Source organism: Coenobita brevimanus, chromosome 100 (genome assembly GCF_032717465.1).
Source record: "Coenobita brevimanus isolate Jiangsu-jjx chromosome 100, ASM3271746v2, whole genome shotgun sequence".
Classification (NCBI taxonomy): Eukaryota; Metazoa; Arthropoda; class Malacostraca; order Decapoda; family Coenobitidae; genus Coenobita; species Coenobita brevimanus.
In genome coordinates, this window is record NC_137053.1 from 53609135 (window position 1) to 53637082 (window position 27948).

Below are 27948 nucleotides of genomic sequence, written 5' to 3' on the forward strand. Positions count from 1 at the left end.
GAGGCTTTAGGAAGGGAAGAGGTTGTGTAGATCAGATATTCATTCTTAGATCTTTAGTGGAAAAGTTTCTAGAGAAGGGAAAGAAGTTGTATGTGGCTTTCATGGATTTGGAGAAAGCATATGACAGGGTGGATAGACAAGGATTGTGGAAAGTGTTAAGAATATATGGAGTAGATGGGAAGTTGTTGAATGATGTGAAGAATATGTATGATGGTGCGAAGGCTGCAGTGCGTGTGGATGGTGAACTAAGTGAATTTTTCTCTTTGAAAGTTGGGTTGAAACAGGGATGTGTCATGTCTCATGGTTGTTCAATCTGTACATGGATGGGGTAATAAAAGAGTTACAAGGTAGGGTAGTGGATGTTGGAGTGGCCCTAGTAAGAGAGGATAGTGTTTGGAAACTCCCTGTACTGTTGTTTGCAGATGATACTGTGTTGTTGAGTGAAGACGAAGGGGAGCTGCAAGGCTTGGTGGATGAGTTTGGGAGAGTGTGTAAGAAACGGAATCTAAAGGTGAATGTAGGGAAGAGTAAAGTGATGGTCTTTGAGAGAGGTGAAGTCAGTGAATGTACAGCGAGGTTGGATGGTGAGGAATTGGAAAATGTGAGTACGTTTAAGTACTTGGGTAGCGTGATGAGTAAGGATGGAGGTTTGGAGGATGAAGAGCTTGAAAGGGTACAGCAGGAAGAAAGGTTGCTGGTTCTTTGAAAGCAGTGATAAGAAACAGGGAAGTGGGCATGGAAGTGAAAAAGTTACTACATGACAGTATTGTGATACCAACTCTAACGTATGGAAGTGAAGCTTGGACGTTGTTGGAAGGACACATGTCAAGAGTGAGAGCAGTGGAAATGAGTTACTTAAGAGGAGCCTGTGGAGTCACATGGAGAGACAGGCTGACGAATGAGGATATAAAGAAGCATTGTGGTGTGGATGTGGATGTGATAGGAAGCGTTATGAGGAACACACTGAGGTGGTTTGGCCATGTGGAGAGGATGGAGGGTGAAAGACTGACGAAGAGAGTGTATGTGAGTGAGGTGGAGGGGGGAAGAGGGAGGGGGAGGCCGAGGATGAGATGGAGGGATGGGGTGGAGAGGTATATGAGAGAGGGGGGTGTGAGTTGGGAGCAGGGCAGTGAAATGGCGGGGGACAGGGCGACTTGGAGGCAATTTGTTTGTGGCCACCCCAAACGGGATTGAGGCGTCTGGCAATAGATAGACAGATAGAAAGGAAAGTGGAAAACAGTTTCAAGTGAAATGTTGGAAATGAATGAAAAGAAAATTCAGAGCCTGATAGAATTAAACAAAAAGGCCAATGAAAAAACTGAAAAACTGAAGCGAGAAAATACTGATCTAAGAAAAAATTAGAAGAAAGTAATAGTAAAATGGAAAAGGTGAGTAAAATACCAGAAGAACGAAAGACAAGGGCACATTTGCAGGAGGAACAGAAAGAAGTGGTTGGTTTAGAGGAAAATATTCAGGAAAAAAGGAAGAAAACAAGAAAATAATGGAAGAAAATGTAAAGAATATATTGAAAAAGAAAGAAAAAATAGTGGGAGAAACTATAGGAAGAAATCGATGTGTTGTGATTTTTGGAGACAAGGAGGAGGAGAAGGTTAGGCCAGAGAAAATCGAGGGAGACTTGAACCGTGTGAAGGAAATATTGGATAAGGTCGATCCAGAAAGAGGGAAGTATGAAGAATAGGGACATACAAGAAGGGAAAAGCAAGACCAATGCAGATTAAGTTTGCAACTGAAAGTGCAACAAATGAACTTCTCAGAATGTCGTGGAAATTGAACAGGGAGCCAGGTTTTGTAAACATCATTATAAGAAAAGACCTAAATGAGGAAGAATGAGAAATTCTTATGTCACTGTAGGAGCAAGTGAGAGAGAAAAATGACGAGAGGTCAAAGGATGAACATAAGAATTTTTTCTGGAGAGTGATGGACATGAAAAACAGGAAGTGGTATGTCAAGAAGTAAGGGTAAAGGAAAAGAGGGGGATGGAAATTAAGGCAAGAGATGGATGAATAAAGAAAAGATTATATTGAAAAATCTAAAGATTATGTAATGTGGATGGATCAACATCTAAGAGAGGGGAACTAGGAGCTTATTTAAAGGAAAAGAAACCAGAAATTATTTCTATCTGCCCATCTGTTGCCAGATGCCTTAATCCCATAAGGGGTGGCTACAAAAAAATTGTCACCATGTCACTCTGTCCCCTGCCATTTCACTGCCCTGCTCCCAGCTCACACCCCCCTCTCTCATATACCTCTCCACTCCATCCCTCCATCTCATCCTTGGCCTCCCCCTCCCTCTCCCCCCTCCACCTCACTCACATACACTCTCCTTATCAGTCTCCCACTCTCCATCCTCTCCACATGGCCAAACCACTTCAATGTGTTTCTCCTAACGCTTCCTATCACATCCACATCCACACCACAACACTCCTTCACTTCCTCCTTTGTCAGTCCGTCTCTCAATGTGACTCCACATGCTCCTCTCAACTAACTCATTTCCACTGTTCTCACTTTTGACATCTGTCCCTCCAACAAGGTCCAAGCTTCACTTCGATACATTAGAGTTGGTATCGCAATACTGTCATGTAGTAACATTTTCACTTCCATGCTCACTTCCCTGTTTCTTATCACTGCCTTCAAGGAACCAGCAACCTTCTTCCTTGCTGTATCCTTTCAAGTACTTCACCCTCTAAACTTCCATCCTTACTCATCACACTACCCAAGTACTTAAACCACTCACATTTTCCATTTCCTCCTCACCCAAGCTCACTGTACATTCACTGACTTCACTTCTCTCGAAGACCATAACATCACTCTTCCCTACATTCACCTTTAGATTTCGTTTCTTACACACTCTCCCAAACTCATCCACCAAGCCATGCAGCTCCCTTTCGTCTTTACTCAACAACACAGTATCATCTGCAAACAACAGTACAGGGAGTCTCCAAACACTGCTCTCTCTCATTAGGGCTGCTCCAAGAACCACTGCCCTACCTTTAACTTCTTTATAAACTCACCCATAAATGGACTGAACAACCATAGAGATATAACACATCCTTGTTTCAATCCAACCCTCAAATAGAAAAATTCACTCAGTTCACTATCCACACGGATTGCAGCCTTTGCACCCTCATACATACTCTTCACAGCATTCAACAGCTTCCCAGCTAACTCCATATATTCTTAATATTTTCCACAATCCTTGTCTATCCACCCTGCCATATGCATTCTCCAAATTCATGAAGGCTGCATACAACTTCTTTTCCTTCTCTAGAAACTTTTCCACTAAAGATCTAAGAATGAATATCTGATCTACACACTCCTTTCCCTTCCTAAAACTTCCCTGTTCTTCTTCAACTTATTTGCTTGGCAGAAACCAAATTGCCCCAGGATGTTAATACTAAATTATTTGGATAGATGGAATATAATGTGTGGTGGATGGATAGAAAGGGGAAGTTTGGGGGAGGAGTAATAATTTCAACTCATACGGATTGAAAAGCTAAAAAGATAGAAACTGAATATCCCACAGCAGAAATTTTGGGGATGGAAATAGAAGACCATTATGGAAATAAAATGGATGTAATAGTATTCTCTATGCCCCCTGAAACTAGGACATGGAAAAAGAAGAATATGAACAGTTCATAACAGAATCCATTGTATAGATAAAGATGTCAGTTGAACAAAGGAATAAAATTATACATGTAATCATAGGGACTTTAAATGCAGAGAAGTTGACAAGGAAAATATGGATGCTGGGAGCAATGAGAAATCTTGGGGCAATAAACTGATGGAAATGGTGATGCAAAATATCTTAATTAATAAAAGAAATTAACAGAACTAGAAGAGACAACGAACCATCGAGGCTAGACCTGGTATGCATGAAGGACTTCAAATGTAGAGAAGTTGACCAGGAAAAAATGGATGCTGGGAACAATGAGGATTCGTGGGGCAGTAAACTGATGGAACTGGTGATGCAAAATATCTTAACTCAATTAATTAAAGAAAATAAAAGAACTAGAGGAGACAACAAACCATCAAGGCTGGACCTGGTATGCATGAAGGACTCTAAGTGCAGAGAAGTTGACTAGGAAAATATGGATGCTGGGAACAATGAGGAATTGTGGGGCAATAAACTGATGGAAATGGTGATGTAAAATTTGTTAACTCAATTAAAGAAAATAAAAGAATTAGAGGAGATGATGAGCCATCAAGGCCGGACCTGGTATGCATCAAGGACCCGAATGATGTGAAGAATATAGCCTATCAATGCCCTCTATGTAAAAGAGATCATCTGGTTATTGAGATGGAACTGGTGGGAGTAACAGAAGGTGAAGGAGATGAAAAACACAGAGAAAATATATGTAATTATGGAAAAGGTGATTTTCCTTCCCTAAGGAACTATTGTATTTCCCAAATGTAGACTGGAAGGAAATGGATGCAGTAAAAAATGTCAATATGAAGTATGAATTTTTCATGGAAGTGTATAAAACAGGAATTAGCATGTATGTCCCAAAATTCTCCAGAGCAATGGAAAAGAGGAAAGAATGGTTCAACAGCAGGTGTAGAAAGGCACTTAGGGCAAGAAACAGAGCATGGAATAAAGTGAAAAGAAGGTATGGTGAAAAGGCTTGGGAGGAATACTGTATAAGGAGGTTAGAAATGAATATGTAGAAATACAGAGAGAGGAAGAAAGGAAGTATGAAAAAGATATTACAACTAAATGTAAAAAAAGAACCTAAGCTATTTTACAGGTTTGTACATGGTAAAATGAAGGTTAAGAACAGTATAGCATGACTGACAGATGGAGATGAAACTTATGAAATGGAAGAAGATTTGTGCAAGAAAAAACGAACAACAAGTTGCAGTCAGTTTATGTACTGGAAGAGGAGTTTAATAAACCTGAAATGGAAACCAGGACAACGAGAAAGGTGGAAATTACAGTTGACAAGAATGAGGTGCTGCAGATGATGAGGGACTTGGATGTGAGGTTAAGCAATGTGACTGGATAACGAGGCTGGCTGGATCCTAAAAGAATGTGCTGATCAATTAGTGTGGCCTGCTCATGTCATCATTAAGAGCTCGCTGGAAAATGGGCATGTACCTAAAGACAGGAAAAGAGCAAATATTGTGCCAATCTTCAAGGGAGGAGATAGGGAAGATCCATTCAACTACAGACCTGTATCACTTACTAGTGTTATTTGTAAAATTTGTGAGAAAATTATCAGAAAATGATGGATTAGGTATTTAAAAGAAAATGAAATGATAACACCAAGACAATTCAGTTTTAGGGAAGGATGATCTTGTGTTACCAATCTACAATGATTCTATACTTGGGTGATAGATGTCATACAAGTGAGAAAGGGGTGGGCAGACTGTCTACCTAGACCTCAAGACAGCATTTGACAGGGTGGCCTATAAGAGACTGCTGTGAAGCTGAAAACCTTTGGAGGAGTGCATGGGAAACTATTAAAGTGGATGGAAGATTATCTGGTAGGAAGACAAATGAGAACAATTATAAGAGACAAGGTTTCACGATGGAAAGATATGACTAGTGGAGTGCCCCAGGGCTCTGTCTTGGCTCCAATAATGTTTCTGATATATATAAATGATTTGCCTGAAGGTCTGAATAGTTACATGAGTATGTTCGCAGATGATGCTAAAATCATGAAACATGTTAAGTAAACTGACAGTTGTAATGAGCTGCAAAAGGACTTGAACAAACTCCACAACTGGAGCTAAACCTGGAAAATGGAGGTCAATGCCATGAAGTGTCATGTGTTACAAATGGGAGTGAATGAAAAGAGACCAACTTGGATATATAAAATGGGCAGTGAATTGGGAGCGAGGCAGTGAAATGGCAGGGAACAGGGCGACGTGGAGGCGATTTGTTTGTGGCCACCCCGAACGGGATTGAGGCGTCTGGCAATAAATAGATAGATAGATAATTAGCAAAAGAAAAGTAGAGAAGGACTTGGGAATGATTATACAAGATGATCTGTCACCAGAAAAGCATATACAGTAAACAGAATCATTGGAGGCACATATGAATTACTGATCAACATGAGAGTAGATTTTAATTATATGGATGAGGAAATGCTGAGGGAGTTGATAGTGTCTAATGTAAGACTACGACTAGAATATGCAGCTGTGATATGGTCACTTCATCTGAAAAAGCATATTGATGAACTGAAGAAGGTACAACGGATGGCTATGAGGATAATACCATGCTTAAGAAAACTGACCAAAGAGGAGAGACGGGAAAAACTGAAGATACCAACACTGCATGAGAGAAGGGAAAGAGGAGATTTAATTATGATGTTTAGAAATGTAAGAGGTCTGGAAAAGGTGGACAGAGAGAATCTTTTTGTATTGGACGATGGAAGAACAGGTCATGACTTTAAACTGGGGAAGAGTAGATGCCTTAATGATCTTCAAAGGTTCAGTTTCCCAAACTGAAGTACATTAGGTACTTGGAACAACTTAGACAAGGAAGTGGTGAGAACAAAAAGCATCCCTGTGTTTACAACTAGACTGGATAAAAGTGGATATTGAGACAAGGCAATACATGCATTACGCAATTCCTGTATACTACAAATAGGTAAATGCAAACAGGTAAATACATAGGTAGTGGCTGCCACTTTCCTAGGGGAGCACAAAGGCATATACATTCCATCCATCCATCCATCATCCAATCCTACATTGCCCCATGAGGAGCGTAGGAGCCCGGGGCTAGGCAGTTGGTCCCGATATTTAAGATGAGAGTGCCCAACCCCACTCATCCCGGAGTGACATTACATGAGCAATCAACCCTAACCACCCCTTGGATATAAACCTTCACCGGCTCAATCCGATTGGAGCACAGTAATTACCCATTAAACCACCAGGCGCCAAAATTTGGTTATATGGTTATCACCCAGCATAGTAAATGGTTTCCTGGTGTACAGGAAACCATTTGGCTTGTCACTCAGTGTAGAGTCACCCACAGGCAGAAGGAAGAGGAACGAATGAAGGAAAGACAGAAAAGGGAGGGTAAATTTATCCGTAGGCAGACAAATACATTCACCTTATAAAAAACAAACATCAGTAAAATGAAAAAAAATCCAATACAACAGATTGGATAATCTCTGCTTCCCATCAAGTCAAGTGTTGTCCTGCAAGGAAAAGGAAAGAGAGATGTTAATAATGTAAGCAACTTGCATCCTGCCAGTGGTGTCCTCTGAAGCATGACCTGGATGTAGCTAGTGGCATATTGCTAGAATGCTGTGGGCCACACCATTCTAACTACTGAAGTGCTACATGATGCATGTTCTGCCTGTTATTATGCCTTTTTTACTCTAACCTGGCCTATTACTGCCATCTCTCCATCTTGAACACTGAGATATAATAACAGATGAACATGAAAATATGACGATAATCAAGAAGTGCCATGAAAAGGATGTAGAACAACTGTATTGCCTTATTGCAGAACAACTGTATTGCCTTATTTTGCCACTGGCCTACAAGAAATAAGTAACAGAAGGACTAAATATTTGGGTCAAATTAAGGTAAAACAAGTGAATGTATTGCCATGTAATACAAAGTCCCCTACCAGATGATAACCATTCGTATGTAACTGACCTTGGGAGTAGATACCTAATTGTTACGCAAGACACACCATCATGGTATGGGGAACAACTGTCTGAAGTTATATCAAAATCTGTCCAAGCATGTGGAAGTTAGAGCAGACACGAATGTAGGTATTGCTGTTCAGTATGACAGCACCCAACCTTGTTTGAGCCCCATGTGTGACCTTGACCTTGGGAGTAGATGACTGGTTGTTGCATGTGACATACCATCATGGTAAGGGGAACAACTATGTAAAGTTATATCAAAATCTGTCTATGCAGGTGGAAGTTACAGAGCGGACACAAAACTGCAGACGTACTGACGGACATACTGATGTACTGACAGAACATGCAAACCTATAGTTCCCGACCAGTTTCACCGACTGGGGGCTACTAATTATACAGTCACCACTTGCACACTGCACGATCCTATGCACGAAACTCACATAATGTGGAAGGCAAAATTTGAGGCCAAAAAATGGCCACAATGCAAATATGATAGACATAACGCAGGTGGAGGAAGCTGGCTATTTTTTTGAAAACCGTACTACGCTGATACGATGGAGATAACGCAGCCAGAGGCCCCAAATTATGCTTCAAACAGTCATAACGCAGAAAAATAGGGTATAACGTGGTGGGAACAGACACAACGCAGCCAGCGATAGTCACAGTGCAGGTTGCATCAGCCAATGACGTATGGCTGTCACATGTCTGCACGGGGTGTCATCGCAGTCCACTGAGCATTCCTGCCCCAGTTAAGCCTACCCTCTCCCCTCGGGCTGGTTGTGCACGCGCTCTGTGTGATCTTTGCTCTTTTTTTTTGGTCACAGAACTCCACTCCACCACCCCCCAGCAAGCCCACAACCTCTTCCATTCAAGGTGGGAAATTCTCTACTGTTTGTATGTAATGAATCTTTAGTGGGTAGGTAAATGTCTTGGAGATAAAACCCAGAAAATTGCCCCAAAAGGTGAACTTGAGTCTGGCTTGGGTACCATAAAACCCTTTAACATGGCCCTACAATGTGGAATTTTCATAAAGCGGGAGATTCAGGGTACCATATTCCCACATTACGCGAACGGTGACTGTAATGGTGTTGCTGGAGTGCTACATGACACAAACCCCTGCCTGTAAAAAAAAAAAAAAAAAAAAAGATATTTTAATAAGATAAATAGCCTACACCTTGCTAAACGAGTCCTCTGGAGCATTAAAAGGTGTATGACTGGCATCATGATGGTGATGCCCTACTAGACTGCTACATGATACAGCACCATGACTCATGTAAATGGTAAGATGTCCAGTGCTGTATAATTGTGACTCGATGATTCAGTGGCATGCCACATCCTATGACTCAAGCAAATAAAAGACTGATATATGAAAAATAAACACCAAAAGTAAGCTTCATGCTAGGTATCCCTGGAGTGCTATGCATCATACTAACTCCAGTGAGGGTGCAGGATCCTATGGTACACAGGACATAACTCATTTTGAAATGGCATGACACCTGTGAGACAATGAATGAACCTGAAGGACAGCCCCCTCAGGTTGGGGTCACGTCAGATGGCACACAAAGACGTCATGGACAATCTAGTGTGACACAGCTTAAAGCAGAAGTGAGCTGTGCTGCACCCTGCTTGTTATAATATCACACCAGACCTTACTTCCTGAAATGAACTGAGAGACATCACGTAAGGCCCTGCAGGCTGAATGTTTGTGACAACAAGATATGGGCAAGGATGCAAAAGGCATCACTCCGTTCAGTGTCTGTAAGGATGTTGAGAGAGAAGAAGTAAACACATTCATTTCCCCATCCAACTAAAGCAAGGGGGAACACAATAGGGTAGACCAATGCCCCAGGGAAATGAATAAAACTCTAATCTTACATGGAAAAAAAAAAAAAAAAAAAAAAGAACTGGGGAAAAGGAGGCTAATGGCATCCTAGAAGAGGAAAAGACAGGAAAAATAGGAATGATGGTTCATAAAGAAGAGTGCAGCGAGGCTGTCTGCCATGACCAAAGAAGAAATTCACCCTGCTAAAAACGACGAGCAAGGGTAGTTCAAAGTTTCAGGCAGATAATCCCAGAACATGGACATGGTAAACACTTGACAGGTATCACAAAACCTTAAAATGAAAAAAGCAGGGATTATAAACAATGGTGGACAGGGGATACTATTGTTCAAAGACAGTTTTGTAAACAAATAAATGAGAAATGTAATGCACTAATAGTATGTGGCTAGACTCTACTCACACCATCCTGGAACATGTTCATAAGGTAACAGTGCCTTACCTCAGTAATTCTCTGACAATGTTTTCTCCTGATGTACAAATTAAAGTACAGTACTGGGAAGATACTCTTGGCACAGCATAGGATGAGTAGCTACTAGGCCATTATATCTGAGTGACTTGCACATTGTTGGATACTACATTACAATGAATATTTCCAAGAAACTAAATATGAATGAAATCAATAAGCTATTATATTACCGCTGTAATAAGCTGCAATAAGAAAAGTAAGTCTGTGCTAAATGCAGTGAAAACACTGCTAAACCAAATACACATGAAGTGGAGCTGAGGGCAGATGGATCCAAGAGATAGTCAACAACCATCAGTATATACTCTCCTCTGCACTGGTTTCTGAAAAAAGCTTAATAAATACATACCAATGGTACTATACCACAACGCTATCCATAAAGTGCCAGTGGTAGGGAAAGGGATAATTCCAGGTTATGACAGTGACCTCTGAATATAAGGCTTGTTCTTCCTAATCACTCTCTCCTTTGTGAAGAAACTAAAATACATGACTTTACCTCCTGCCCTGAGATTTCCTTCAGAAATGATACTAGCATGACTGTCTGTATGCATCAGTTCTTAGTAATATGAAAATAACATGTCTGTGATTATCAGAAAGCCAGGATTTGAAATACAGTACAGTATCTTTATGCCCTACATGTGCTGTTGTTTGTTGGTATTGCAAAGAGTAACTTGCACTGATAACTTTTGTTAAAACCACATGACATTTCCAAGACACAATTTTATGGTATATATTTATATTTTGAAATTTAGAATAAAAATAAGTACTACATTTCAGATACATATGTTAAATATTATATACTGGTTATGAAATCTACACCTGCAAACACACATCAGTTAATTTTATATCTGTTTTCTGTTTTTAAAATATAAATAGCTCATCTCGATATTCTAAATAAAAAGGCTTTAAGGACTCAGTTTAACATTTCATATGGAAAAACTGAAAATACTGCAGGAGTTTGGATATCTCAAACAATTAACCACTCAAGTCCCACTGTTAAGATATAGGGTCACATTAATTTCATGCTGGACTGTACATCTTTTTTCATATTAATGTTGATATGGTTATCTGTTTTGAACTCGGAACAATGAAGCTTCCAGCAAGAACAATTGATCTTAATATGACCGACTCAGTATGATCATGGACTTTTACTTACTACACACTGTAAATAAACACTAAGTACATAATACCAATAATCACGTGGGATTTAAGGGGTGAAGAAAAGACTCCACTGCACTTGGAGGCTGAACTTGGTATACAGAGACTTCCTGACCATGACACCGGAATGTGGACTAAGCCTTTGAGTGACTACAAGCCCATCACTATCCCGGAGCCATCCAAAACTGGACACAGGCTTGGGGTGTGGGTCTCGCTACTTGGCTTACCAAGAGTAATGAAGCATCCAAAGACAGTAAAAAATAATTTCATAAGCGCACACTCAGGATTAACAACACAATAAATATTTTATAAGTGAAAAAAGAAAACCAAATACAATGGACATGATGAGACTAAAAGAACTGTATTCTACTATGATTAAAATGTAACAAATATAATGAAGGTAAGGTATTTTATTATGCTAAACTAAAACGTTTACAAAGAATATTAATGACAGTTAAATTCTGTGATAAAACTGTTCACACTGTACTCTAATACACTGTGAAACAATACTACACATTAAAAAAGAAGAAAAAAAAAAAAAATGTGGATTTCATATAAAAGGCAACATCCAAAATTTGAAGTGCTTCTGGTCACAAACTATTTGAACTTTTGAAAAATTCGAACTTTAGACAAAGCACTTACCTGGCTATCCTTCTTGTAATTCTCACAGTTTAGACATGCTTTTGACATAAGCACTGTAGTATGGGTTCACTATCTTGCTTTAGGCATCGTATTTTCCATTGACTTTAAAACAGTACCATCTATCTTTTAACTTTAATTCAAGGTAATGATAATTATCAATACAATACTCATTATTAACCATGAAGTATTTTTCTAGAACATTTTTCTTTCCTCATCTTCTTTATGCCCACTTGTTCTGAAACATTTTGCAGTTGTATTCATTCTTAACACTGATCAATACGTTGTAAGGGAAAATAATTTTTCATTCATTTATTTATGTACAACAAAACTACACCAATATAAACATCTTTCACTACCACTTTGTACTGCATAGTGGATGGTCAGCTGTGCTGTTTGTTTAGAATCTGACCGATGCATATATTGTGCTTTGCTCACTCACAGAATGCTTAGTTTATTTTATTTATGAGGTATTTTATGAAAATGTGCACTTATACAAGTTTTCATTATTGTAATCTTGCAGAAATACTGGAATTCCAAAGAGTGATGCAATATGTGTGTGCACATGCATGTGTGTAAGAAACGAGTGGAAAAAAATTTCACGGGTTTATATTCTCTATGGTATTACATTGTAATTTACTCAAATGCAGATTGCACAGTGGTTTAACTGTAGTACAAATGAGGCATCTAGTGGCAGAGTGATGTATGCGCCAAAATGGCCGATGGTGAGTTATTCCAGCCAATATGTAGATGGAGCCTTCTAGATCCTCCCTGTATAAAACTACATACAAACAGAACCTTTATGGCTGGCTGGCAGATGGGCAAGTGTCGCGTGTTTTAGGCCTTGAAAACCCATTGAGGAAGTCTGCTCCCACATGGCAGAAGGACGTATGGGCCACGGGCGGCTAGACGTTGGGAGGCCATGTTTCAGTACTAGCCCCCAGCCTTAGCCAGTCCCCTACCAGTATCCCCTTAAACCTCGCCCGTGGTTGATGGGCTGCACTGTCCTCAGCCCATGTTGAGTGCTTTGAATGCTTTTAATTAAAAATTTACAATATAAAAATTAATCAAAAATCAAGAAATTGCATTATTAATATAAAACTTCCAAAATTTATTAATTTTTATGTCTATTTTTATTTGCATCACATAATTACAACCCATGTTAATATTTTGGGTATGACTCCCAATGGGGTGGTGTGCGTTTGTGTTTGGTTTTGTCTTTTTTTGTTATTTTTTCTAAACCCATGTTAATATTTTGGGTATGACCCCCAATGGGGGGGGGGTATTTATGTGTTTGGTTTTGTCTTTTTTTGTTATTTTTTCTAAACAATGGATTCATTAAATTGCAATTTTTGAGAGCATTACATTGATATAAAACAACATTAGTTTTTTCTTTATACCATTTACGTACACATTCTTCAAACTTAAACTTCAATTACTCGAAAGTAACCCCCTGGTGCATATGAAACTCTACCACTAGACGCCTCAAATAATCCATGAGGAATATATTATGAAACTGCTGCCTACCAACAATCATGCTTATGTTAAAATTGGGTAAAATTCATTACTGTAGTTAATGATGTCAGACAAGTGGTGTTCCAGGGTGTTGCATGGTTAAGAGATATTTACCGTAATTTCACTTGGCAAAAATTTAAAATCTCAAGCTGCAATTTAATATCATATACTGTCATGTTTCTGATGCCGTCACTATCTTTGTGAACACATGCAAAGATATTTATTAACTCTAGTTTCAGTCCGTACAGAACTTTTGAATACTGTACTTTCACGTTTTCATATCGTACATGGTTGAATTTCCACCACCAAAATCGCCTCATAACACATGCACACACAATGTACTTTTGACAGGATTGTTATGTTCCATACTTTTTTCTTTTTTCACAGAACAACACTAATTGGTAAAAGCTAGGATACCTTTTTGAAGCCACTAGTAAGGTGAAACCTGAATGATTAAACTGTATCAATGAATAAAGAGCTTCTTAACCACAAGGAGGAAAGGAAACTTATTACAGGTGACCAGATGCTTTATGGTAAGGTCATTGGTACCAGATAAGTGTAGCTCTCAATTTCACATGCTAGAGTGTGCGATCATTTGTGAGCCAATTTTGGTTAATAAAAATGAAAGGTTTCACAAATTATCGTATCTAAACTTTAGATGTTCAAAATTTTTAAAGAAATGAAAGCAAGATTATTGTGACAAATGAAAAAAACACATGTAGGTACTCAATATTTTATCTGGCAATAGCTATCCCCAAATTTAATATTTCAGTTATGGTTTGTTACTGAAACTGAGAACAAAGCTGAAAGAAAAACTTATTTTAACTTACTGCCCACCTGTCTGGGTGTACATCTGCCAACTACTGCCATTCACCTAACTTGTTACCATTTCATTCATGTCAGTTCTTGACTGATACCATTAATTGCTCACTGTATCAGCAGTCATTTATCAGTGGAAATTAAAGGATTCAATAGTACAGTTGTCAAAATTTGTTTGTCTTTATGGTGAAGGATACTAAACAGTGCATATATATATATTTTACAGGTGTCCTCCATTCACAAAAATATCTATAACAGTCTGATGAACTGCTGTGCCCTTTATTTTGCTCAAAAGTATTAAGGAAATAAGAAAGCTCAGCTATTTACAGCCACAGTAGCAACACTATACCTTTTCATGAGTTATTTCCAAAAGGGACAGGTTCTGGTATCTATATGGTACAGTTCTACACAATAGACAATGATGAAGTCCCAACGTCAGACCTAGACGATGCTATGCCTGAACAGCCATTCAGTACCAGCACAATGCTACGAGTGCTGTAAATCCCTTCTTAACCCCCAAATGACAGGTTTTTTTTAACGCTGTTGTCAACTCGCTACGGGCAATTTCTGGGAAATTGCTTGTTTTCAACCGTAATATCTTTGAAAGTACTGTATAGCACTGACGGAAACAAATTAAAGATCATATTACTCATCAACTCTTCCTCTAGCAAATAAAAGTATCCCCAGGTCTGTAGGTCATTGCATTGATGAGCAATGACATGAGGAAGAGAACTAATTTTTGGCACGAGATCAGGATGTTTGTGAGTCTGCTTGCAGTGCCGACAAGGGCTTTGCTCTCAGCTTGATAACTTCTCCACTGCTAGATAAACTAGACACTGTTGCATCCAAAGCAAGCCATATGGCTCTTTTCTAGTAACCTTGGAAAGAGGCTTGACAGGACTGGACGATGCAACTGGCTACAGGCAGTGTGTACAGAATCAGACAAATAGGAACCTGAAGACATCGTTGTACACCTGGGAAAAGCACGGGACAGACTAACTCTCGCCTGTGTGCTATGGAGGGACTCTCTCCCTACCCTTTGGTGCCGAGATGAAATGGCGGCCGGTTCAAATGGTGGTGGGAAGACTCTTGCGTTTATAGCTGATATCTGGCGGCCATATAGCACCCTGACTGTGATGTGCATAGATGTTACCAGGCGGTTAGGAGTTAAATAGCTTCTGGAACTAAACTAAAACACATTGTTGCATGCGATGTGTTCCCAAGCCCTTCTGTATGACCAAGATATTGCTGAAGTGTACAAAAGATAATACGAGGTATTTCCAAAATGAAACCAAACTTTTTCAACAGCACAGCAACTAGGATGGAGAGTGAGGGACTGATGAGGAGAGTGTATGTGAGTGAGGTGGAGGGGGAGAGAGGGAGAGGGAGAGAGGGAAGGGAAGCCCAAGGATGAGATGCAGGGATGGACTGGAGAGGTATATGAAAGAGGGAGGTGTGAACTGGGAGGTGGGCAGTGAAATGGCAGGGGACAGGGTGACGCGGAGGCGATTTGTTTGTGGCCACCCCATATAAGGGATTAAGGCGTCTGACAATAGATAGATTGAGAAAGGCAGTGGCTCAATCGGTAGAGAGGTGGCCTGCAGTCCTACTGGACCCAGGTTCAAATCCCGACTGGGACAGGGAACAATTTAAGGATTTGAATTTCACAAAAACAGACTTTACTGATCTACCAGAAGACCCACTGACATGTCGTAAAAATACCCCCGCTAATACCAATACACCAGTCCTGTATGAGACAACCCTAGCATGTATTCAATACGGACAGTGGGTGTTAGTGCTGAAGTGGTGACACATAGAGGTGTATGGTATGTAGGAGGACTACTGGGCCTTGGGAGCAGGCTTCACCACATAGAGGTGTATGGTATGTAGGAGGACTATTGGGCCTTAGGAGCAGGCTGTGAAGCCTATGCCCAGAGTTGGACACATTTATTTATATATATATGTACATATATATATACAGTATATATAATAACTAGTTGGCTTAGCGTGACTGTGACAGAAATGCTGTGTAGCAGCGTATTTGAGCTTTAGTCTAACATTAGCTTTGTCACTGGGGTCCATGCGCTTGAATGAACATGTGTTTAGTGCACTTGGTGATTTGCTGCAAGATGAATAATGAAGGATCTTGAAGAGCAACATACTTTCATGAAATTCTGTTTCAAACTGGGAAAAACTTTTGTGGAGACTTTTCAAATGTTGCAACAGGCTTATTTGGAGGATTGTTTGAGCTACAGGCAATGGCACAAGGGGTTCCAGCAGTCCAAATTGGGAAGAACATCCAACCATGATGATCCTAAGTCTGGACAGTCCCCCACGTCAAGAAACGTCGATCACATTAAGATAGTGCATGCTGAGATCCACAAAAATTGTTGCCTGACTGTCTGTGAAGTTTCTGAAGATGTGGGTAAATGTAAAAGTTCATGCCACACAATTTTAACTGAAAAACTGAAGATGCATCGTGCTGCTGCAAAATTTGTGCCACATCTACGGACAGATGAGCAAAAAGAGAACCATGTCACAGTCAGTCAGATGTTTGATTGTTTGAATTCTGATGAACTTTCTGAAAAATGTCATAACAGATGATGAAACATAGGTGTATAGCTATGATGTCAAAACAGAATGGAAACTGTCACAGTGAGTTTGAATATAGTCACTGCAACCAAAAAAAAGCATGTCAAAGTTTCTCAAATGTGAAGGCAATGTTTGCACCTTTTATTTATTTTTTTTTTTATAGTGGAAGGGCATTGTTCAACATAAGTTTGTTCCATGTGGTGAGACAGTCAATAGAGTTTTACTTCGATGTCCTGGTGTCCTAGAGCATTTGAGAGAGGCAGTGCGAAGGAAGAGGTCTGGGACATGGTCAAAATAAAACTGGATGCTGCACCACGCCAATGCACCTGCTCACGCTCTGCTCCTTATCCGTGACATTTTGATGAAGCACGAGACAACTACTGTCCCCAGGCTGCCATACTCTCCGGATTTGGCCTCTGGAAACATTTTACATTTTTTCCCAAGCCATGTCATGTGCATTACAGAGGTTATTCTCAGGCATGGAAGCATACATTCCTTTCTCATATCATCTGAGTAATGCAAAAAAAGCCTAAGTTTAATCATGCTTGTTCTAATGCTGTCCATAACATAGAGAAGGCCTATAAAAGGTATCAGAGCCAACCCACCCCTGAATCATATCTTTTTTATGTTTCTGCCCAGAATCATGCAAAATCTGTTCTTTGCTCAACAAAAAATAATTTCATCCGTACTAAATGCTCTCAACTCTCCAACTTGAATTCTTCCCGCTCCTTCTGGCACTTGCCAAAAACCTTTCTAACAACTTAACTTCATCATCCTTCCCTCCTCTTTTCTACTCTGATGGCTCTGTAGCTGTTTCTTCTACTGATAAAGCAGATCTCTCTGCTCAGACTTTCTCCTCCAGTTCCACCATAAACAATTCCAGTGCTGTTCCTCCATCACTTCCCCCCTCTGACTTCCTCATGGCTGACATTAAAATTTCTTCAACTGATTCTGCCATCACAGACCTCAGTACTAACAAGGCATTTGGGCCTGATGGGGTCCCTCCTGTTGTCCTCAAGAACTGTGCTTCTGTGCTTAAACCGTGCCAGGTAAACTACTTTGCCTTTGTCTATCAACTTGTACCTTTCTTTCTTGCTGGAAGTTTGCTCTCATTCTGCCAGTCCCAAAGAAGGGTGACCATTCCCAACCCCCTAACTATCGCCCAATTGCTTTAACATCCTGTGTCTCAAAAGCTTTTAAGTCTATTCTGAACAGAAATATTTTACAGCATCTTTCCTATTACAACCTTCTCTCTGATTGTCAGTATGGGTTCCACCAGGGACCCATACTGACAATCAGAGAGAAGGTTCCATCAGGGATGCCTCACTGGCGATCTTCTCACCTACCTTTCAGACTCCTGGATATCCTCCTTTCAGGACTTTGGCGAAAGCTTTGCCACTGCACTTGATATCTCAACGGCTTTTGATCAAGTCTGGCATAAATCTTTAATTTCCAAACTGCCCTCTTATGGTTTCTATCCTTCTATCTGTGCCTTCATCTATAGATTCCTTTCTGGTCAATCTATAGCTGCTGTTATAAATGGCCATCATTCTTCTCCCAGATCTATCAATAGTGGTGTTCCTCAGGGCTCTGTCCTATTACTAACTCTCTTCCTTTTATTCATCAATGACCTAAGTTGTACATCTACCCCTATCCACTCATACGTTGATGATTCCATCCTTCACCTTTCCATTTGTTTCCCGCAATGTCCATCTCAGCAGCTACTTCAACAAACAAGGGATGAGATTATGGCACACCTTATTCTAACTTGGCTCGAATCTCTGACTGGGGTAAAAGTAATCTTGTTGTTTTTAATGCATCAAAGACTCAGTTCTTCCATCTATCAGCCAGACAAAATCATCCACAGGAGTACCCACTAATGTTTAATATTATCCAACTCAATCCTGCATCATCCTTAAACATACTTGGGGTTTCATTCTCTCAGGATTTATCTTGGAAAGGTCATATTACATCTCTTGTAAAATCTGCTTCCAAGAGATTAGGTGTGCTAAGCTGACTCCGTACCTTCTTTACCCCTCCACAGTTGTTGACTTTATACTGTACACGGGTTTAATTCACCCATGCAGAGTACAACTTTCACGTGTGGGGTCGCTCCCCACATGCAGCTCTTCACAACAGGGTTGAATCAAAGGCTTTTCATCTCATTAACTCTCCTCCTCTTGCTGGCTCAACTTCATCTCTGTCTCTTCGTTGCACTGTTGCATCTTTATCTCTTTTCTATCACTACTTCAATGGGCACTGCTCCTCTGAATTGTCTGCTTACATCCCTCCAACTATATGACAGGTGTGTAGCACCCATCTAGCAACAAACTCTCATCCTTTTTCTGTCCAGCTCTCTAATGCAAGAGTTAACCATTACTTACAGTACAGTCCTTCATTTATGCAACAGGTCAACTCCAGAACTGTCTCCCCCTGACTGTACTTCCTACCTCTTATGATCTCCAGTCTTTCAAACACAGTATGTTCAGGCATCTTGAAATGAACAGATCCTGAATTTGGCTCTCTTTTGTATTGTTTCTGTTTTTTTCTTGGAACGGTTTGTGGGCTCCTGGCCTTAGGTTCCTTCTTCCATGGATGAGAAAAAAATAAAATAAAATCCATGGGAATGTTTTCCTTTGTACACAGTGGCTGCCTTCACTCTGTTCTCTCTGATCATGTCACAGAAACTTACAGAAAACTTATGGCTTCCGAGTGGGTTAAGCAGGCAGGGGGTGCTAAAAATCCCATGCTGTAGAAATAAGTTTATACATCCAAAAAGTACCTTAAGAATAGGAAATTGGAATGTTTGAACTCTCAACCAGGCCGGTAAAATGGAAGAACTTGTTTCAGTGTTCAAGGAATATAATACAGATACAGTGTACTTGTGCTCTTCCAGAAACGAGGTTGCTTGAAAATGATAAAATGAGTTTGGAAGATGGAATTACTTTGCTGGTGTCTGGTTGGAGTGATGGAAATCATTACTATGGAGTAGGATTACTGCTGTGCAGAGATATTTGCAAGGCACAATGGCACTATGTGAGTTTGAGCCAAATGATGAACACTTGCGTTACACTTGTTCAAAATCTGACCATGGTAACACCAGTAGGGTGGTTGGGTATACTCTGACAAATGAGGCTGCTGATGAAATGAAGGATGAGTTTTATAAGAAGTTGCAGGGTGTGGTGAATAGACTGGCAGGAAATGATGTGTTAGTTTGCACTGGTGATTTCATTGCAATTGCTGGTAGTTATAGGGATGGCTTTGAAGACTGCATGGGTAAGGAGGGTGTTGGTATAAGGAACAAAAATGAGGTGCAATTTGGAAGCTTTTGTTTGGCAAATGACCTTATGATTGGTGGAACTATCTTTCAGCATAGAAACACACATAAATTACTAAGATTTCACCATGTGGTACATAGTGTAACCAGATTGAAAACATTGCAATTAGCAGAAGGCATAGGGGTTATTTGCAAGAGGTTTGTGTAAGGAGGGGGGCAGATATAGGTAGTGGTCAACTAGTGTCAAAGATTAAAATAAAACTTAGGAGAAATATTAATGGTAATTGCACAGAAGGTAATATATATAATTCTGATGAGCTGAGAAACTACGAGAACATGAATGAAAAGTTTCGGAAGGATGAAGACAATGATATTAATTAAATGTGGAGAGAGGTGAAAGAGGTTTTGCATGAGAGTGCTAAGGCTACTATTAAAAAGAAAAAGGGAAAGGCAAGAAGGAAAAAGTGGATGTCAGATGAAACATGGGATGAACGTCAGAAAAAGAGAAAGGCAAAATTAAGAAGTGAAGCACTGCATGCTGATGACCAGGTAGTTGAGGGTCTTGGAGCAAAATACTGGAGTTTATATTCTGAAGTAAAAAGACCCATTAGAAGTGATAAGAGGAGCCTATATGATGAAAAGGCAACAGAGAGTGAAATTACGTAAAAATGATGGTCAGAACATGACAGCAGCATATCAGGCCATAAATAAATTTACGACTGATAATAGAAGGAAGAAAATAAATGTAAAAGACAGAAATGGTAACTTGATGACTAAAGATCTGCATATGAAAGGAAGGTGGAAAGAGCATTTTGAATCTGTTCTAAACAGACCAATCCCTGCTGAAAAGGGCATTTTGCCAGGGAGATTTTTAAATAGAAACAGGGGATATAACCTTAGAAGAGGTAGCAAAATCTATGACGGAATTAAAGAATTTTAAGGCCCCAGGAGAGGATGGAATATTTCCCGGAATGCTTAAGGTGGAAAATGATGAGTTAATGAATGCTCCTTTAAAACTTTTTAAAGTGGCTTGGGATAATGGTGGAATTCCAGAAGCGTGGAAAAATGGAGTAATTATAAAAATACCAAAAATGGGATATTTAAGTGTGTGTGGAAAATGGAGGGGGATAACTTTGACACCTATAGTTGCAAAAGTCTTTTCAAAAATCTTGTTGAACGGAACAGAGCCAGTAACTGATGAAATTTTCAGAGAACAAGCTGGATCAGAAGGGGCAGAGGTTGTAATTATTACATTTTTATAGTAAGGCATCTGATGCAACAAGTTAATGAGATGAAAATGCCACTTAGTATGTACTCCCTGGATTTTGAAAAGGCGTTTGATAGTGTTTCACATGAAGCTATGTTGAAAATTATGAGGTTTTATGGTATACCAGAAAACTTCATAAATATTATAAGCCTGCAGGAAGGTACTTTTTGTAAGGTAATGGTGGGTGGTTCTTTGAGTGATCCATTTGAAGTTAGATTGGGAGTGATTCATGAAGTTCTTTCACCTTTGTTGTTTGTTTTGGTTAGGGATTATGTTATGATAAAGGCTGTAAGGAGAACAGGTACAGGAATTAACTGGCAAGAAAACTGGAGAAAGCTTATGACAGAATAGATAGGCAAGGTATGTGGAAGGTATTAAGAATATATGGAGTGGAGGGGAAATTGTTGAGTGCTGTGAAGAGTATGTACGAGGGAGCTAGGGTTACGGTGCGAGTGGATGGTGAGCTGAGTGAGTTCTTTGATCTCAATGTGGGACTGAAACAGGGTTGTGTGATGTCTCCATGGCTGTTTAATATATACATGGATGGGGTTGTAAAGAAGGTGCAGGGTAGGGCAGTGGATGTGGGGGTGGCTCTAATGCATGAGGGTGAGATTTGGAAGCTTCCGGTGTTGCTGTCTGCTGATGATACAGTACTGTTGAGTGAAGATGAATGGGAGTTGCAAGGTTTGGTGAATGAATTTGGGACAGTGTGTAGGAGGAGGAATCTGAAAGTTAATGTAAACAAAAGTAAAGTTATGGTGTTTGAGAGGAATGAAGTCACAGAGTGTGCAGTGAGGTTGGATGGTGAGGATATGGAGAATGTGAGTGCATTCAAGTACTTGGGTAGTGTGATGAGTAAGGATGGAACTTTGGGGGATGAAGTGCGTGAAAGGGTACAGCAGGGAAGGAAGGTCGTTGGTACACTGAAAGCAGTGATAAGAAATAAGGAGGTGAGTATGGAAGTCAAGAAGTCACTGCATGATAGTATTTTGATCCCTACCCTGACGTATGGAAGCGAGGCATGGACCTTGCAAGAGGGGAACAAGTCAAGAGTGAGAGCAGTGGAAATGAGTTACTTGAGAGGAGCATGTGGAGTGACGTGGAGGGACAGGTTGACGAATGAAGAAGTGAAGGAACGCTGTGGGGTGGATGTGGATGTGGTTGAGAAGATTAGGAGAAATACACTGAGGTGGTTTGGACATGTGGAGAGAATGGAGAATGAAAGACTGACTAAGAGGGTGTATGTAGGTAAGGTGGAGGGAGGGAGAGGGAGAGGTAGACCGAGGATGAGGTGGAGAGATGGAGTTGAGAGGTATATGAGGGAGGGGGGGGGTGAGTTGGGGGGAGGGTAGTCAAATGGTGGATGACAGAGCGACCTGGAGGCGTTTTGTCTGCGGCCACCCTTTGCGGGATTAGGGCGTCGGGCTATAGATAGATAGATAGAAAATAGAAGGCTGATGGATTTGCACTATGCTGATGATACTGTACTGATTTGCAGAAGTACGAGATACAGAGGGTGCTTGATTGATGGAGAAAGGAGAAAAAGTGAAATTGGTAATAAATTGTGGAAAGACTGAAATTATTAATATGAACGTGGAGAACCAAATCAATGGTATTATTGGGAATAATGTGGTGAAGAATGTAGAAAATATTAAATATATAGGAATGACTGCATTGTCTAACAGATCATTAAAAATTAAATTAAGGAGAGGATCAGACAAGCCTGGCAAGCTGCCGGAATGTTGAAATCTGTAAGAAATAATAATAATATGTTTTTGGTACATACTTGAGTAAAAATTTAATTTTAATTTATGGACATGCAGAGAGGATGGGGGATGATAATTGGGTGAGGAAGGTGAGAAGTGTTAATATTGGGGGTGGGGTTATGAGGGGTAGACCGAGAAAGACATGGGACAAGGTCATTAAGTGTGACCTCAGGGTTAAGGGACTGAACAGGGAGGCTGCAATGGATCGTGCAGCGTGGAGAGCCGCCATTAGGTGACCAAGGCCAACACATGCAAGCATGTTGGAGCCTTTAAAAACGAAAACGGACATGAGTCATCGTACAGTACAGTTGCAACAGATCAGAAAGTACTAGGATTCGAGAATAAAATACTGAGAAGGAGTCTTGGGGTAAAGTGGCAGGAAAGAGTTACAAATGAAAGAGTAATGGATACTACAAGAGTAGAACCAATTGATGAATATGTGAGACAGTCTCGTAGGAAATAGCTGGGGCACATATTGTATATAGGAAAGAAGGCAGTTTAAAACAGCATGTGGCAGAGTGGACTGCCAGAGGAAGAAAAGGAAGAGGTAGGCCAGGGGAAAACTGGTTGAGGACAATGAAAAAAGAAGCTGGGGAGCAGTGTTGGTGGTGTAATGGGGTCTACAAAAGCCCGCACTGCTCAAAGGCAAAGTGGGGATCCTCTCTTTGGCTCAATGGTAACATGCGAATATTTGGAGCGTGAGGGGCTGAGATTGAGTCTCTGTCAGACCAGTGATTAATTTGTTAAGTTTCATTCCAGTTATTACATTGGTTGGCAGTGGTGTGGGATATGAGGTAAGGCTTGGAGGACATTGATGTTGTTGGTTATCTGACAACGTTCTAGTCCTTATGTCCCAGGGATAAGCTGTTTGGTGTGCTCCGCAGCATCCCCAATGGTGGCCTCCAATGCTACGCTACCATGTGTGTTCGAAACTCGCCAAATAAATCACCAAAGGGAGAAAAAGTGATGTAATGGGGACTATAAAAGCCCGCATTGCTTGGAGGCAGCAGGGACCCTGTCTTTGACTCAGTGGTAACATGTGTGTTTAGAGCACGAGGGCCTGAGATCGAATCTCAGCCAGACCAGTGATTAATTTGTTAAGTTTCATTTCGGTTATTACAGTGAGACCTGAAGGAGGTCGTAAGAGACAGATATTGAAGGAGAAAGTTCATCAAGGCACTATGCATCCCGTGGGGTGTCGCAAGAAATGACTGACTGATTGACAAAAATAACTCAAGTACATGACAAGCTTATCAGTTCTAAAAGCCACGATACTGAAAACTGACAAATTTCTGATGTCATGTTTCCCAGATAATAGATTGAGCACCTGTATTCACATGGAGGGCCAACAGTGTGTGTTGGTATTAAAAAAAAAAAAAAAAAAAAAAAAAGAGAGAGAGAGAGAGAGAGAAAAAAAATTAAGTTGGGTATAAACTTTAAATGAGAACTTTTATCTAATATAAAGCATCAGAATCTTAACTATATCATGGAATGCTTTCATTAATCTTGGTAAGCCACAAACAATAGTACTGGTAAAAAAAAGGAGAGAAAAAAATAGAGGTTACTGTATTATAGCTTGCATATCTCAAAAACACTTTCAAGTCACTCTTAATCCTTAACACAAGTTGACATGATACTAGGCAAGATGATCCCACAAGTGATGGACTTCATGGTTACATTGAGGCTGGTGGGGACCTGCCTTACAGCCATTAAGTTGTCAGGCACCGGATTAATATATTCCATATGAGACAATCTCTCAGGTTTTTACCATCATGACTTACTCTCACTGTGTGGCCTACTATTCATCTTTGAATTTCTGAGTCTGAGGTACTGTACTGACTAAAAATGAATATCAGTATGAGTATCTTTTATGAAATGAAAGTTATCTATACAGTATTTTATAAATGCATGGTAATACATAAACATTTTTGTTTTACCATGGGCACTCTTTATTTAGGAAATTATTTGTCAGTAACATCTTACCAAGAAAAGGATATTACCTGTAATATTTTCACTGAATATATTAAACCTAAGTCCCACCATAATTGCATTACTGTATATAAATACATGAAAATCTACATTCATCTAAGAGAACAACACAAGTTACAGTACACTGGATAGGCAATTCAGGGGGCTCTTCTCCTAAACCAGACTGCAGGAACCTCCTCATAAAACCACCCTGAAGCAACACAGACACTGTGCTTTACACCTATTAATATGAGGCAATGCTAAGACTGTAAGAGGTGGAGGAATTGGGGAAGGGAGTTAAAAAAAAAAAAAAAAAAAATTACAACAACAAACTTGCAGGATGGCACCAACTTGGCATACTGAACAAACATGGAGCCAAACACTGAACTGAGACAATTTCCGCAAAAAGGTTAAATCATCCACCACAACAAACAAACTTGCAGGAACCTAAATGCATTACCACAAAGTTCCATATCACTGAGGGGAGGTGAGTGACGCTGGAGAATAAAAGGGTGGTCTGATGGGTGGGGGTGGGGGTTTGGGAGCTGACTGAATCCTGGTTTGGGAGGAGTTAAAAAAATTACCAAGGGTAGGGATGAAATGGGGAAACTGTCTTACTTTGATCAGGCGTAAGATGCGACCTATCCTGAAGACTCGCACGACCCTGAGCAAGGTGGGACTGATGGGAAAGTTGGTAAGGACGTCTTGCAAGAGGATTCCCATGATGGAGGCAAAGACGAGGATGAAGTCGAAAAGGTTCCACGGCACTGTGAAGTAGTGGTGCCGCAACCCGATGATTTTCACTATTGCCTCTGCAAAAGAATTAGTTACAAGAGGATGGCATTGGCCATACAGCAATGCTTCACTTCTCATGCAGTGTGTCAAAAAATGACTGACATTTCATGGTGGTATATTAAAACAAAATTATAGGTATTAAAGTTTTAGGAGTAAATGAAGAGGACATATATTGAGAAATACCCTTAGTTTTTGTAGGCACCCAAAGTGGAAGTTTTTGTGCACTCCTATAAGTGTAAAATGTAAATTATCATGGAGTAAAAATTTACTCCCTTGGTGTGTGTGTGTGTGTGTGTGTGTGTGTGTGTGTGTGTGTGATTCTATGAACAATCAAAATTTTATGGGCATACTGTGCCCCTGTGTGTGTGTGTGTGTGTGTGTGTGTGTGTGTGTGTGTGTGTGTGTGATTCTATGAACAATCAAAATTTTATGGGCATACTGTGCCCCTGTATGTGTGTGTGTGTGTGTGTGTGTGTGTGTGTGTGTGTGTGTGTGTGTGTGTGTGTGTGTGTGTGTGTGATTCTATGAATAATGAAAATTTTATGGGCATACTATGCCTGTGTGTGTGTGTGTGTGTGTGTGTGTGTGTGTGTGTGTGTGTGTGTATTTACCTAATTGTATTTACCTAATTGTGATATACAGGAAATGAGCTACGATCGTGGGTCCCGTCTCTGTTTCTCAGTAAGTCAAATTTAGCTTTAAACTCATTTAAGTTTTTACACTGGACGATCTCTTTGTCCACGTTATTCCACTGGTCTATACATCTATAAGGAAAACTATATTTCTTGATATCCTTCAAGCAGCTTGGCTTCCTCAGTTTCATCCCGTGTCCTCTTGTTACTCTCTTATCCCATAAAAATAGATCTTTGTCAATTTTATCTACTCCCATCATGGTCCTGAACACTGCAACCATGTCACCTCTCTTTCTCCTTTCTTCTAAGGAGGGCAAATCCAGCTTTTCTAGCCTCTCTCTGAACGACAGATCTGCCAGACTGGGGACCATTTTGGTTGCTGTTCTTTGTATTCTCTCAATCATATCTTTCTTTTTGTGTGGTGACCACACTACTGCTGCATATTCCAACCTGGGGCGAATCATGGCCACTATCAATTTTTTCATCATCTCCTCATCCATATAATGAAAAGCTACTCTTATATTAGTCAGGAGTTTATACGTCTCTCTAACTGTCTTGTTAATGTGTTTTTCAGGTGACAAACTGTCCTGGACCAGCACACCCAAATCTTTCTCTTCTCTCGCTTTTGTCATTGGTTCATTACCAATCAAATAATTCAATGATGGCCTCTTGGTACTTTCACCCATTTGCAATATTTTACATTTCTTTGCATTGAATTTCATTTCCCACATCCGGCTCCATTCGTGTATCCTATCCAGATCCTCCTGCAGCATTTTGCAATCCTCCTCAACCTCTACCTTCCTCATGATCTTTGCATCATCAGCAAACAGACTTGCATAACTGTTCACTCCAGCTACCAAATCATTTATGTAAATCAGGAACATTACTGGCACCAACACCGAGCCCTGTGGGACTCCACTTGTTACTTCCCTCCATCCAGACATCTTATCCTTTATTACTATCCTCATCTGTCTGTCTCTCAAAAAGTCTCTCATCCATTCTAGGAGGTTCCCCTTCAGTCCTCCTATATGCTCTAGTTTCCACATTAGTCTCTTATGGGGTACCTTATCAAAGGCCTTCTCCAAATCTAAATACACACAATCCACCCAACCTTCTCTTTCCTGAAGCACGTCAATCGCTCTTGAGTAAAAACTCAACAAGTTGGAAACACATGACCTTCCACTTCTAAATCCAAACTGACTATCAGCCAAAATATTCATCTCTTCCAGAGATTTTATCCATCTATCTTTCAGAATTCTTTCACACAATTGAGCGACAAAGCTGGTTAGGGACACTGGGCTATAATTCAGAGGTTCTTCCTTGTTTCCTCTCTTATAAATTGGTACCACATTTGCCATCTTCCATTCTTGAGGCACTTTCCCCTCTTCAAGAGAACACACAATTAAACTGTGAATTTTATCTGCCAGTTGTTCTCTGCATTCTTTCAGTACCCAATTAGAGATTCCATCTGGTCCTGGGGCTTTCCTTAAATCTTGAGTTTCTAGTAGTTTATACACTTCCTGTACTTCCACTTTTATATCTTTTATCACTACATTTTTAGTCACTACCTCCACTTCCACAAACTCCTTTTC

General features: G+C 40.2%; 1 protein-coding gene across 1 annotated transcript in view; it reads right to left on the reverse strand.

The window, feature by feature from the left end:
* LOC145414591 (sodium channel protein 1 brain-like) overlaps window positions 1-27948 on the reverse strand; it is a 1229691-nt gene that overhangs the window by 196965 nt on the left and 1004778 nt on the right. Inside the window, exon 30 of the mRNA XM_080284113.1 lies at window positions 25548-25741. Coding sequence (XP_080140239.1) covers window positions 25548-25741 — 194 coding nt within the window. The remainder of the gene's footprint in view (window positions 1-25547; window positions 25742-27948) is intronic.